The 14,922-nt window shown below is 38.7% G+C and overlaps 3 protein-coding genes across 4 annotated transcripts in view; 2 read left to right on the top strand and 1 right to left on the bottom strand.

Annotated features, from left to right (window-relative positions):
* The window catches only part of LOC114879872 (ras-related and estrogen-regulated growth inhibitor), an 83,479-nt gene that overhangs the window by 46,484 nt on the left and 22,073 nt on the right, over positions 1-14,922 (top strand). The gene's annotated exons all lie outside the window — the stretch shown is intronic.
* On the top strand, positions 1,831-4,420 carry LOC114879880. Its single transcript, XM_029195238.2, has 3 exons — positions 1,831-2,634; positions 3,613-3,878; positions 4,063-4,420. The coding sequence occupies exons 1-3, from the start codon at positions 2,415-2,417 to the stop codon at positions 4,255-4,257; spliced, it is 681 nt and encodes a 226-aa protein (XP_029051071.1). The 5' UTR covers positions 1,831-2,414; the 3' UTR covers positions 4,258-4,420.
* Positions 9,663-14,578, bottom strand: LOC114879882. Its single transcript, XM_029195242.2, has 3 exons — positions 13,727-14,578; positions 10,621-10,891; positions 9,663-10,028 (listed from the first exon to the last, which is right to left on the bottom strand). Exons 1-3 carry the CDS (start codon positions 14,053-14,055, stop codon positions 9,966-9,968), a joined length of 663 nt encoding a protein of 220 aa, XP_029051075.2. The 5' UTR covers positions 14,056-14,578; the 3' UTR covers positions 9,663-9,965.

Here is a 14,922-nt window from a genome sequence, read left to right as displayed (position 1 = left end):
TTTGGGGAAAATCTATGTGTAAATTGTGTTTCGAACTATACATTGGTGCAATTTTTATTTTTTAAACAATTCTTTATGGGATGATATTTTCAAAAAGTGTTAATGTCTATTGTTTTGTACAATCATAATCTTTAATAGTTCAATAGCAAAGTTATTAACGACTATGCTTTTCAGTAAAAAAGACCCCATTGATTTTAATATAAAAATGATTTTTTTTTAATATAAATATAATGTAGAATATATTAACAGTAGTATTCTTGTTATTAAATTTTATTTTCAATCGTATCATACACCACTGCGATCTTTTTCAAAAATTCATTTAGTTAACTTCTGTTAGATTATATAATTAATTCCGTTATCTGAATTATTCACGTATCGTTCGTCACGTACTAACTTGCGTCGTAATTTATCTTCCATTAAAGAATTTTCCAAGTAACTTTCAATAACTCCTACTCAACGCGAAAATGCGAATGAAACAATTTATTGTACAACGTTCGTTGTTCGCAACGCCCATTAATTTATTCCTTAAAAGATAAACGATCCCGATTAACGTGTAACGCTTCAACTGGAGTACCACTGACCCAGAAACGAAACCGAGCTAAATTAGATCGCGAACGTACTCGAATACCCTACAATAACACTTCGTTAATTTCACGAGCAACAACGTTTTCAATTATCGAACCGATATCAACATGAAAATGAGGAAACATAATTTTAATTAACGATAATTAGAAATGCTATTTCGGTTGGCGCTAGATCAAAGTATGCAAGCATCGTTACACGCAAATAGAATTATTCAACGAAATCGCACGAGCCAGCATAGTTTCGTTATCAGTTATTTGAAATATTCCAAAGCAATTACGTTGCATCGCGAGCGTGCACGAGCATCTCATTTTTTTCCTTTCATTGACACGCAAAATACCCTTGCGATAACTTCCTGATCTTTTCCTTTTTCTCGTAACAAGCGATCAGATTCCCAACAAATAAATTTATTCTTTTGAAACAAGTAAAAATGAAAAATTTCTAATTATAAATAATCAATCAGCCTCGTACGGAAGAATTTAATCAGATGGCCCCTAGGGCCCCCCCAGGGTCCAGGGACCCTATTAGACGATTTTGCATCCAAGAATGCAAGAAGAGTAACATTTACTTGAATATTAATTTTATAAATTTTATTTAAGATACTTATTTTTATGTCATATATGTGGAGGGGCCCTTTTTCGAACCCCTGAAATCTCAGGGCCGGCCCTGGCTGGAATAAAGGCGGCCGACGAACGCGACAAACCGCGAAACTCTTTGAGTCAATAACGGCGGTTATCGCGAAAGAAATTATCCATTAACTCGTGGAATCTATGTACAGAGTCGGTGGCTCGCCTTAGAGGGACAAAGATGGAATGATGAAGTAGTTGAACGCGTGTTTGACCCCCTTTGTGCGCAGACCGATGCGACAGTCGGTGCAATGGGAGTTAATCGAAAAAAGTAGGCAAGACGAAGAGGGGAACAGCCGAAGATTGGCTCCGGCGTCGCGTCGAGACGCTTGCAATTAGCCGGTGCACACGAGGGCACAATGATCTAGCCGCTAATTTCGTCTGACGCCAGCGAGGCGGTTCGTCGAGTTGGATTCTTTAAAAACGACAAGGTGCCATGGGATGCTTGACACTCGAATTAAATACTTATCGTACCTCAATGTACACCTCGCCATTCTCGTACGCACTGTACCATTCAGCAATCGAATATGAATGAAATATTCCTGATGGAATTATTAGTAACAGTCATTCAATTATTAAACACGACAAAATATAATAAATACCTTTGCTACTCGTTCCCCAATGGAAATCTTCACTGGAAAGGACTGAAGGGTGAAAATCCTTTGAAGGTGTCCTCGGAGCAGTAATTTCCTTTCCAAAATTAATAGCAACATTTCCGAAACCATTGGCTATGATAAATGAGATATTGATAAAAAGTATAGTAATTCTATTAGCTCATCGACGAATGACTTTCCGACTGGTATCCGAAGCTGCAAATAATTCAAGCACCTGTCACACGCCTAATCGACCCACGTCCCGCGACTCTGACCGTCGTTAAAGGAAATCCACCTGCGGATTCTCGGTAATCGGTAACGGGATGTCGTCACGATTAAGACGTAATAACGGTGGCGGTAGCCTTTTCACGGCAATGATACCGAATTGTTATCAAACACGCTCGAAAATGCGGCAGTCAGGTAAACAAACGCGATTGCGAGATGATCGGTGCGACACGTTCGAGCGGATAAGTCGGTTGTTAAAAGTCCGAAGGACTGTCGGAGACGACTCGAGTGGAGCAAGGACCATCGGGAATCGACGATCTCGTGCGATTCGTGTTGTAAACAGGAGAGTGTGTCACAGGCTTTCTTAGTTAAGAAACTGGTGCAAGCGATGCATCGTGTGCAACGAGCGATACGGGCCGCGTTTCTCGCCGCGACTTTGATCGCGTTCGTACGGTTGTCCGTAGCGGATTCCAGGCTGTCCTTGCAGTGCAAGAACATCGCTAGGGACGTGATTATGAATAGTTGCAAGGGACCGAGGATCAAACGAGCCAACCCTAGGTTCGATCTGGAAATGATGGATGATGAGATGGGCAAGCTTGAGCCTACAGGTGAGACATTCCGTTGATCTCGATGGAATTCGTAGGAGCAAAGTAGGCTTCCTAGGTGACTGAGAATGAGTGTGGGGGAGGAGTTCATATTTTGGGGATTTAATGTACACTTCAGGGCAAAGTAGATTCCCAGCTGACTGAGATTAAGTATAGAAGAAGGAATTCATTTTTTGAAATTCAATGTACACTTGGGGGCAAAGTAGATTTCCCAGCTGACTGAGATTAAGTATAGGAGGAATTCATTTTTTGAGATTCAATGTACACTTCAGAGCAACGTAGACTTCCCAGGTGACTGAGAATGAGTGTGGGGGAGGAATTCATTTTTTGGGATTCAATGTACACCTCAGGGCAAAGTAGATTTTCCAGCTGACTGAGATTAAATGTAGAAGGAGGAATTCTTGGGGGTACCGTAGACTTCCCAGGTGGCTGGGAATGAGTGTAGAGGGAAGAGTTCAATTTTTGGAATTTGATGTACACTTCAGGGCAACGTAGACTTCCCAGGTGCTTCAGAATAAGTGTAGGAGGAGGAGAGTTTTGGGAGAAATTCAGTCTTTGGGATTTAATGTACACTTGGAGGCAAAGTAGACTTCTCAGCTGCCTAAGATTAAGTGTAAGGAGAAAAGAGCCTAGGAAAAAATTTATTTTTGGGGATTTAACGTACACTTCAGAGCAACGTAGACTTTCCAGATGGCTGAGATTAAATGTAGGGAAAAAAGAGTCTAAAATTTCCTAGGGAAAGGTTTCACTGCTCACTGTATACATAAAAATACTCAAAGTCCTAATGTTGAAAATATTAATTATCGAATATTAAATAATTATGACTATGGTATACCGTGCCGTTTTCATATTGCAATACATAGCCGAGAAAAAAAGGCATCATATGCAAGGAATTTGCAAGGAGCGACAACTTTTTCTCCGACTTATTTGCAAACACCTCTGGCCGAAGGTTAGTGAATGGAAAAGTGATTTGCCTTTCAGAAGCATCGCAAGATACGGCGCCAGGCGTCCAACAACAGAAACGACAATTTTTCCCGGAGTCAGCTCCCTCTATTTCTGGATTATTCGGTGGTATGGGACTTCCGGTGACGAACATTGCCACCAACACGTTTCACAAAACGGAAATCAGCGTTCCAGGAATTGGATACGCGGAGAATCAGGATACCACGATGGTGGAAGAGAGCTTCGTTCCTGAATTTCCTATTCCGTATCGACCTTCGGGATCCTATCCCGTGATAAGGTCCAGTGTGAGTAAAACGACACGTGATTGAATTCAGGTACATTGCTTGAATTAGGAAACAATCGTCGATTTCATTGATCGATTTCGAGAAGACTTTGTGATTGCGATTAATTAACAGAGGATTCTTGTCGAATTTATTGACGACTCTGAGGAAACAGTGATCGATAGATTTATCGATGATTATTTTTCAGAATCCAGACAAACTTCTTGGTTTCGATTTAAGTTCGGAGGAACTTGAAGAACTTTTCTACGAGGTCGGCGACAGGATGCCGAGGAATTCAAAGGATCTGAAGAAAAAGATTTTTCAAACAGTCGCTACAAAATGCTGCCCGAACCCGAAATTATGTTACGATAATCCGAGTTTAATCCCGTGCATGGGATATTAAAACTAATTGTAAGACTCTTGATCCACTGCCAAAAAATGTCGAATGGAAATCTTAAGGACACGATTCTGGGAAACGAATCGAAAATCTATATTATCGATTGTACTTAAATTCTCAAGTAAACACTCTATTTGAGAATCTTTATACAATAAAAAATTCAGAATTTTTTGGTGTTTGTTTTAAGATCTTATATTTCTTACAATTTTTATTCAACTACCTCAGTATCGAGTGAATTAAATCTACTTATAGTATATCTAATATAAAATAGCAGGCAAAAGTTTAATAAAATGATTATTTTTTTATATATTATTACACTAATCCAATTTCCTTTTTATTATGTGGGGAAAATTTTCTAAAGACACTCTTTTTTCCTTGGGGAGGAGATAAGGTAGTATGGTACATTTATTTACTAGAACTATAATAAACACTCTTAGAGCTCCCACATCGTGCATTGTTGTCATACCTGATCCTGAAGGAGGATATTTATAATTAACCTTCCCTGATGTTCGCGCCATTCGGGCTCAGCACTTTAGAGAAGGCTCCTAACCTAACTTTTCTAACACCCTATAATATTTTCTAGGGTTCTTCACGATCTCAGGAGACAGCCCTTCAAAGCATGCTGGGTAGAGTTGATCTCCATTCCGGAGTGATACCTAACCTAACTTTTCTAATACCCTATAATATTTTCTAGGGTCCTTCACGACCTCATGAGACACCTCTTCAAAGCATGCTGGGTAGAATTGGTCTCCATTCCGAAGTGGTACCTAACCTAATTGGGCGTCTAACCTAACTTTTCTAACACCCTATAATATTTTCTAGGGTCTTTCACGACTTTATGAGACACCCCTTCAAAGCATGCTGGGTAGAATTGGTCTCCATTCCGAAGTGGTACCTAACCTAATTGGGCGTCTAACCTAACTTTTCTAACACCCTATAATATTTTCTAGGGTCTTTCACGACCTCATGAGACACCCCTTCAAAGCATGCTGGGTAGAATTGGTCTCCATTCCGCAGTAGTACCTAACCTAATTGAGGGTCTAACCTAACTTAGATATTTTCTAACCTAACCTATAATATTTTCTAGGGTCCTTCACGATCACAATAAGGCACTCTTTCAAAGCATGCTGGGTAGAGCTGATCTCCATTCCACAGTGATACCTAACCTAACTTTTCTAACACCCTATAATATTTTCTAGAGTCCTTCACGATCTCATGAGACACTCCTTCAAAGCATGCTGGGTAGAATTGTTCTCTATTCCGCAGTGGTACCAACTGCCCGCCATTTTCTTACTAATGTGGCCCAGGTATCCACTGAGGCATCCATGCTCGGTGCTGTACACTTGGGTCATCTGATAGGTAATCTAGCCAAATTAAAATCTAACTTAATTCAATTTAATTTAATTCAACTTAACTTTTCTTTCTTTCGTTTTTTGACTAAATATGGTAATGAGAAAGAGGATTTTAGTGAATTTATTGGATAGTGTATGACTTAATGATAACGATATCGAAGGTTAAATATAAAGAACGATAATCACTTGTTTCTTACAAACAGAATTTATTTACAGAAAATTGATATAATGTTTATTTACAAGTGTCTATTTACAAAATTCATTTGCTCGAAGCAAACAAAGTCAAGTATAGTAAATTTATTTACAATGGATATCACAACTCGTTTGAATCTCGATTGGAGGTTCAAACAATTCTGCTTCTCTAAACAGTCGTAACTTAAATCTAATTCAATGTTAACACAGACTTCATTTAAGATGGACGTTATTTTCATATCACATAAGTAAAATTGGTTCGACATTTTCAAATAACATCCTCCGTTTAATTTATTATTTAAGTATTGAGAAGTCTGATCGAAATTCCATGAGGAACCATTTTTTACTTAAACCATATTTATTTACAGGAAAATTAATACGTCACTTTTAATAATGATAATACAAAAATCCTCACTAATCTGTTTCTTAACCCTTTGCTTTATAATATCGAGTCACATTATATTCGTAATCTTAATTGAATTTCTAGAAGATATTCTAAGAGATTGCTATTAATCTCTGCTTTATTTGACCGTGAAAAACCGAGGGAATTATAATGGTTCGCCTTGAACTATCAAATGGGAAGAATCTTTAGGTTGATAGTGCAGTTGCATAGTGCAGTTGCATGTCCCGTAGTTGGTTTGCTACTATCATCCAATTTATAAGCGAACCGTGTGCAGCGTTTAATGGTTGTAAGAATGTAATAGGAGACATATGTAGTAATGGGTTCGAGTTGCAATAGGTACTCGAGATTTTCTTTTTGAAAATTTTCGATACCTTCAATCAGTTTGAATTTTACGAATTTTAATTTTATTTAATCATCAAAACTACTGAGATTTCAAAAATTTCAAAAATTTCAATGATTTTTATCATTTTAAAAATTTCCATGTGTATACCTATACCTATTAATTTAAAACATACAGAAACAGAGAAAAGAACATTTCTCTTCCCTCCAAAGAGGGCTTCGATTTGAAGGTCTTTTAAGAGCCCAGCAAACGGATTCAGCGAACAATCGTAAAATTTATTTTCGTGTTTGAAAATACTACTTCCGGCCATAACTTGCACCCTCCAACGACTATATTTTCAGCTAAGCTGTAAAATTCGCTGATACAGTCGTACAAAATTGCACTTGTGTTCTGTAGTTAGTAACGCGTCCCCTTTATGGGACCCTCGTAAACATATTTCAGTACTATTTTTTATTTATTTATACGACTGTGACTCGATATTGTAAAACGAAAGGGTTATTATTAGCTCCAGTAGATTTTAGTAAAAATATTCAACAAAATATTAAATATATCTTCTTATGTTATTTTTATTAAAACAATTTAATAAAACAAAATATTTTAACGACACCCTCTGAAAGATTTCAATTTCTAACGCGAGGCGTGTTCCAAAGCAGGAACAATGAAATAAGTTGGTCACGAAATCTACCAATAGACTCTGTTGATTCTTTTATTAAATTCTCGAGGATCTTTGTACAAATTACCAGCTAGAATAGACGAAACGTGGTGCACGAGCATCGCGTTCGACACGTTGCCACCAACGTGACCGCCTAACGATTCAATCTGTCGGCAGATGCACCGAAATGCACTCAATAGTGCATTTTAAACCGCGCTGCAATTCGCCTAGTTCGTCTATTCTTTGAAAAGTGAATCTTTTAAATAGGAAAATTTTTCATTATCAAATTAACTTCTGATGGCAATGTTTGGGAATTGTCAAAAATAAAAAAAAATTCTATAAATAAAAAAGATCCTCGAGAGAAATGAAATCATAACTCGCCACGTGTTGCAATCCGAAGGAAATCGTTTGAAAATTGTAAAAATTTTTACGATCTACCGGAGACTTTACTATGCCTTTTATTTAATCGAAGGATATATTAAGGAGATATTTTTGCTGTTTTAGATAACAGTTTTATTGACGAATGATTGATATAATAATTTAAAAATGGAACTTTCGGTGACATTGTTCTTAAATAGAAAATTATTTTTTAAATTTGCGATACGACACAAGACACTATTGAATGGAGTCTATTTATTATTATTTTTACAATCGAATAATGTATTATTTAAAATCATTCAATGTTGCCTTGTCCCATATATCAAATTATTTTAACTATACAAATTTGTTTAACACGTTTCATGCTATATGAAAATGTTCTAAATAATCGAATCTTGGATTCGTAAAAAAATTGTCGCAATTATACTAATCGTTTGAATATTATTCATATGGTATGAAACGCGTTAAATTGTCTAAAATTATAATATTCTTTTACTTTGCTTTTTTTTCACTTGGAAAAACAGTGCTGTCCAAGCTAAGCTTCGAAGTTTAATCTCACTAATACGCCAGAAACGCTGGCAGATATCACATTACATTCAATAAAAATGTAACTAATGAATATTCGTTCGAAATACATCGATTTCTTTGTGTCTAACTTCGTCAGGACCCCATGGGACAGCACTGATACAATATCGTTCTGTCAAACAGAGATCCTCGCTTTTTTTTCGGTGGGACTTAACCCTTTGTACTCGAATCATCTCCTATTTCGTTGCCTTAATTAAAAGTTATATAACGCGATCAAGAATTCAAATTAAAACACCATCGAATGGGGTGAAATGAAAATCGAACAATTTACTATAATAAAAAATAAATAATAATTACAAATATCGAGTGCAAGGGGTTAAAATATTAACACGTTGAAATTACACTAACTATATAAAAATTGTATTCAGAATTCAGATTCTGAACATCCTCCATTCTACATCAATAGTACGAGATAGTAAGTTAAAAAATTAACTTAAAAAATTATACTTTCGTATGCTTGATCGATCGAAGGCATACAAAATATCCGTCAACGTGTCAGAGAACCACCGATGAATCGTTTCAAAGACAGACGATCAATAGTTTGTTAGATGTTCGATCGAAAAAGGTGAAAATAGATTAGGTCGAGTCTGACCCGTTTTCTTATTTCCCTTCGACACTTTCAACCCTTAATCCTCGAACAATGGGTCGCCGAGCAATTTTCCTTTCTTTAATTCCATTCTATTCTTTTAGATATTATTTTTCTAACAGTGAATTTGGATTCAATTATCAATTTTTCTCCAAATTTCTATCATCACTTTAGGTAATACATATTTTACCTACACAGAAAAATTGTTATTTTAAAAATTTCAAGGTTCAATTCGAATTGAATCACCGTGGGTTATAATTGACCCAGCTCCTTTTGTTCGAGAATCAAACGCATCGTACAATTCCGACTTCCTTTTCCGATCACGCGGTTGCCGGATGCTTCGGATCGTTCTCCTTAGTGACTAGTTCATTTAGCACTAATTTAAAAAGACAAAAAAAAAACAAACAAAACAAAATACAATAATAATAATAATAACAAATCCTTAACTTTAATACTAGTGAGATCATTGTTCGACAAGGGAGCTCGAGAGTCACCGGCAACCGAGAAAAAGGTGGTCATCGAGAATTGAGCTAAATTACGAAAAAAAAAGAGAAACAAAAAAGAAAAATTTCAAATAAAAACGAACAAAAATAAAAACAATATACATACGTACATATATATTATACAGCACTGGTATTTAAGTCTTTCTCTAGGAGATCGCGCGACTAACTTAAATCATTGTCGTCACCCAGTCGCGATTAATCGATTCGACTCGCAACCGATTTGAAAAACAAATCTCGATTTCTTTTTGCATCGAGAATTTTTCCTTCATTTTCCTTGTTGTTTCGTCGAGATGATCCATGATGATCCGAATCACCTTCGATCTTGAATATTGTCCCGTGGATTTCAAGTGGGACGATCGAACGACGAAAATTTTTTGACTCGTCTCTCTTTGACTCCGTAGAATATAATGATCAAAATTGTTTTTTTTTTTTTTTTCTTTTTCCTTTAATTATCTATCACTGTTTAATGGGACTAGACATCTTACTGATTGCACGCTCGCGTACACCACCGTCCTTTTCGCCCTTTCTTCACGGTTCTCTTCCTCGGTTTTCTATCCTTTCTTCTCTCGTTCTCTCTCTTTTTTGTGTTTAGTCGTTGAATTTTGATATTTGATCGCTTCAGCGAGAAAAGAGGAGGGAGAATTTTTGCACCGTGATACCAGGCACATCGTCGTTTCTCTTTCTTCAGTTCTATCACTTCCTTGGATTTCTTCTCTCTTGTTCTTAGGGGAACGGCGAACTTTTGTTCGATTTCGGCGAGTTCGATGCCAGCATCCTTTCCAATGCCTGAAAAGGAGAAAAAAAGGATTTCTGTTAAAAGAGAAGAAGGAAATTTATGAGATTATTATAGTTAAATATAACGCTTTATAAACGATCGAACAGAGTCGGCAAGATATTTTTCTGCGGTTATTAATAATTAATAATAGCAACTTGCTTTCGTTGCAAGAAAATTAATCAGTAAGGAAACACGATAAAAATGTATCGTGACTTGAATTATGTTTATATAGTTATTAATTAGATTCAGACTTATTCGAAATATGCGTAAGATAAACGATGCGTTATTTAACCCTTGGACGGCGGACCAGGGAGGGAGTCCCGAGACGGCGGACCATGGAGAGAGCCGCAGTTCTAATTTATTTCTCCACATCATATATCACTTTTATTTTCTAAATTTTACACTGTCCCTTTAAGAAACTCTTTTGTTTAAAAATTATACATTTAATTTTAGGGTAATATGTTTGGGTCACGATCGACCCAGACTCAATGGTTAAAATTATCTCTGACCCTTTCAACGATCAAATATTTGATGAAAAAATGTTATAAAATCATAGCACTTGGTTGGTAGGTGGTTATTAAAAGAAAATGAACGGATAAACACCTTGCCAAGACGACGACGCCTCTGTCGTCGATGCCTGCAGCCGAAATGACCGCCGCGATGCCTCTTCTGCGAGCTTCTCCCATCGCAGCAGGCGGCGTCGTCGTCACGGTCCATATTAGTCCCCTTCTTCTGTGCCCCTTTTGACCCATGGATCCTACATTTGATATGGTCGACTACATTGTCGATATCCGATTTTGATCTCTCCTCCGACGACGACGTTCCCGGCCTCGTGGACGGATACGGGAAATTCTCGATCCAGATCGAGTTCTTTCTGAAATCAGATCAAAAAAAAAACCACATAAATATCGATCGACGTGTTTGAAAGAAAAAAAAAAAAATATTGAAGGTATTTAAGGAGGTGATTCTCTATTTATAACCCTTTCGTCCTGAGTACAAGAGAAATGTAATTAAAATATGTACGGATTATACACAACGTGGTGATTTGTTGAGATAAGGTTTAAGTGTCATTATTAGCATAACTCGGCGGATAAATAAGTTACATGTGATGTAACGGAGAATTTTTTTGTTCTCTAATCAGTAAAGATAATAACTTTATGTAAGAATAAGTGTATCGCGTGTATTATTTTACGATTATGTTTATAGTAATGAAATTTTTCGAGATTTCTTTCAATCTTTTATTTCTATCTTTGGAGTTCTTGTTTTTATATTTCAGATAGAATAAACTTCTTTTTTTCCATCCGATAACGAGACCTACACTTCTATTTAAGGTCACGCACCGTGTCTGAAGTTTGAACGATAGCGACGTGTCGAAAAGAAAAAAGGAAAAAACGATTATAAAAATAGTTTGCACTAAATATCGCAGAAATTTTCGGGTAAGAATGTTTATAAATCGATATAAACTGAACGTAGTAAAACAAAGTGTCATTCAATAGACTGCGATACTTTTAAATAATTCATTAATTTAGCTTCTCTCTATTAAAATAACGATTTAGAAAGATAAGATTCATTGAGAAAAACGGAGAAGTAGAATAAACTGTAGATAACCGATCGTGTCTGACACGTGGTATCAGTTTCTACTGAAATTGTATTCGCAGAATTCAATATTTCCTCTGATTTCTCTAATTTCTATTGAACTTTCAAACAATTTCCTATTTGAGATACATTTCTCTATTTTTCTAACGAAAGTACTCTTGGAAGAAGCAAACATAGATTTAAAATTGAAATTTAACTCCCTAGAATATTTCTAAGTTTCGATTATGAGGAGACATTGAATGGACCTAAAATTTGCAAGAGAAACGATGTCAACAAACCGTTTCGTATTTAAAAAAGAAGAAACGATGGAAACAGACCTGTTCCCAACCGATCTCAGAATATTCACGTGTATCTCGTATCGCGGCGCGTAAACAAGGGGCAGGCGAAATCGGTATCGATGTCCACGTTCGGCCCGGGTCGAAAACACGCGAGATCGGTCGCGAGCGGGGAGAAACAAGAATGAAAAAACAGTGGCAGAGATTAGCCGGGAGTCGTCCTAGTACTTCGGACTAACCTTCCTGCTGAGGCCACTCCGCGCAACCGTGAACTTTAGGAAAAGCGACAGAGATTATCGTCAGGCGGTTGATAAAAAAATACGAAACGATCTCTCCCGATGCTCTTTCGTTCCGCTTTTCTATCTACCATCGGCTCCGCTCCGTTCGTCGACGAAGACCGGGATCGACCGGGCTAATAACACGCCCCGAGCCACCTACTATCGACCGAGGTAAAAGTCCACTCGCTTCGATGACTCCCTTCTATCGTGAGAGAAGAAGAAGAAAAAAAAATGAAAGAATAACAACAAGCTGGACGATTAACCGTTTCGAAGAATTCCGATCGAGTAAATAGGTGCTTTTGCCGATTCGATGCTTTCGAACGGTCGATGTAAACAATAAAAGGATCGATGCATTTCCGGATGATTGAGCGAAATATCTGATCAAACGTCGGACCACTGTGTCCGAGTCCATTGGACTCACCTTGATTAGATGAGGATTGATAAGCCTTAACAAGGTGATATGCAAATCGAATGTATCTTATATTATATGCAAATTGCATGAAAATGCAATTCAGGGTCGTTAAAATATTCGAAGAGTTTAAATAAGAACGCTTCTCGTGATTGCCTCGGAAGGGTTAAGAATTGGACCTAATTGTTAATGGTCAGTGTCGGTATCGTGCGTTAAAATTAAAAAATTAATCTTATCGCCGAAGTGGCACGTGCGTTCCGCACAGATTCTCGTACGAATCGGCTACGTTCGAAGCGGATCCGCGAGGAATCGCGTGAATAAATAATTGAACAACATCGATAGAAGGGTAACGAGCGCCGCGGTATCGTGCAACGGCGAATTAATCTGCGCTGGTAATTGGATTCGAAATGGTTGGAAAAAACCCGCGTTAAAGGTGAACATTGTTTCGCAGATCTTTTGCATAATGGATCGTTTAGATAATGAGCGGTTCAATCTAACAGTTAAATCCGCTCGATTCCGCGAAGCTAATAAATCCTTCTTCTTCTTTTTTCTCTCTTCATCGACGAGAGATACCGAAGAACAGCTCGAAGAATCGAGTATTATTGGAAAGGTTAACGGTGTCAGAGGTAAGCAGCCATAATCGTTAATCGGAGCTACCGAAAAAAACGCAAAATCCACTATCAGGAACTTCGTTTCGATGAAGTTAATCGTCCGACTACCATGGGGGATCGTTCGCCATTATAACATATTTAACACTAGAACTACCGACTAATTTTTTAATTAAAAATAATGTAGAAAATTGAATAGATAAGGGATGAAACATACCTCAATAAAATGTATAAATTAATATTCTAAATGAATAAAATAATTAAATAAATATTCTAAATTCAAAAGAGAAATAAAATAATTAGAAGACTAGACTCACGAGCACTTCTCCACGATCCTCTCAGACCTACCACCGACTGCACCACTCAGATCACTGCTGTTATCGAGTAAACTGAACCACTAACAGGATTGATCAACAATGAACGCGCAGGATGGCGCCAGAAGCAGTACGAGCCAGGCCACAGGCGAAAGGGTTGATCGTAGGTAAAGGATGGTGATAGAAGGGTTAGCAAAAGAATAAAATCGAGAAACTAACATCCACTCACTCGACGTCCGCGGTACTGGACTTTTTCGGCTTGCAGTACTGTTCCAGCTGCGAGTACGAGCACTGGTGGTAACAGCACTCCTCCGCGAGTCCTGGACCCACGGAGTCCTGGGGATCGTCCTCCCCACTGTAGGAGAAGGGCTCGTTGTATCCGCGACCGTTGCATGCCAGGAACAAGGCGTCGCTCAGACTCTTTGAGCACAGCCTCAACAAGGACCTCTTGTAAGGTATACCGCCGACAGTGTCGAGCAGGGTGAGCAGCACCAGACCCAGCAGGACTATCGTCCTCGCTCTGCTCCTTCTGGACGTCATCGCGCCGTTTCTTGGCATTCTTCGACGTTGGAACGTACGAACCGAGTAGAAATACTATAGATCGACACCGGACGAATCTCCTCTACTTTCTTGCTAGCCTTCAACCGAACTGAATGATATTCTCTCGTTTCCCTGAATCGATCACCGTCGGTCCGCGAGCTGATGCATTCTCCGTCACGACTGCCACGTGTCTTCGATTTTCTCACTATTCGACCCGGGATCGGTACCACCGGTCGATTGGACGTGTCCCGTTCTCGGTGATGACACTGGCGAACACCGCGTATTAACCTCGGACCCTTTCACCGCGATCGTTAATTGGCCCCGACCTGTCTGATCGTTGGTCCAGGTGAATAGGAAACTTTCTGCGCCAGTCTGATCGTCGCGATGGCGATCGGAACGACGTGGAAGACTTATGTCCACGGAGAGCGCGCGGGACTCGTTTAAGAAGAGACCTCCGTTGGTACCGAGTTGCTCGGTGCCACTGGTACCGGCTTGCCTCGCCACGCGGTTCTTGTTCCAGATTTCACGGATTAGGAGGAGAGGCACGATAAGAGGAAGAAGATGAAAGAGGGGAACCGATGAGATCGGAGGCTGACGGAGGAGTAGGTGGTCCGCTGTTCGGCTCCGTCCAACGCGAGGAGGGAGAGATCGCCGTTGGATGTTGGCGGTAAGCGAACATCCGTGCGGTCAGCTCCACAGTAGATCGAGAGAAGGGGTCGATGAAGCGAGATCGCGGCATCTCTTTCCCCGTTTCTTCGGTACAGAAGAACCCGAACAGATCCCGCACGGGGATCCAGGAGATCGTTTCATTCGTCTCATTTTCACAGCGTTTTTGTGGTCGTCGACGAATAGTGTGATCTCGATCGTAAATAATCGTGTTTTTCG

The sequence above is a fragment of the Osmia bicornis genome, chromosome 8 (genome assembly GCF_907164935.1).
Source record: "Osmia bicornis bicornis chromosome 8, iOsmBic2.1, whole genome shotgun sequence".
Classification (NCBI taxonomy): domain Eukaryota; kingdom Metazoa; phylum Arthropoda; class Insecta; order Hymenoptera; family Megachilidae; genus Osmia; species Osmia bicornis.
This window is presented reverse-complemented; position numbering and strand designations above follow the sequence as displayed.

Excerpts from the sequence above, each read along its gene's own strand:
- LOC114879880 (XM_029195238.2), top strand. The coding sequence starts at position 2,415 with ATGCATCGTGTGCAACGAGCGATACGGGCCGCGTTTCTCGCCGCGACT. Across the intron at positions 2,635-3,612 it reads GGGCAAGCTTGAGCCTACAG|AAGCATCGCAAGATACGGCG; the intron begins GTGAGACATTCC and ends TTTGCCTTTCAG. Across the intron at positions 3,879-4,062 it reads ATCCCGTGATAAGGTCCAGT|AATCCAGACAAACTTCTTGG; the intron begins GTGAGTAAAACG and ends ATTATTTTTCAG.
- LOC114879882 (XM_029195242.2), bottom strand. The coding sequence starts at position 14,055 with ATGCCAAGAAACGGCGCGATGACGTCCAGAAGGAGCAGAGCGAGGACG. Across the intron at positions 10,892-13,726 it reads TCCAGTACCGCGGACGTCGA|AAAGAACTCGATCTGGATCG; the intron begins GTGAGTGGATGT and ends ATCTGATTTCAG. Across the intron at positions 10,029-10,620 it reads GGCGTCGTCGTCTTGGCAAG|GCATTGGAAAGGATGCTGGC; the intron begins GTGTTTATCCGT and ends TCTCCTTTTCAG.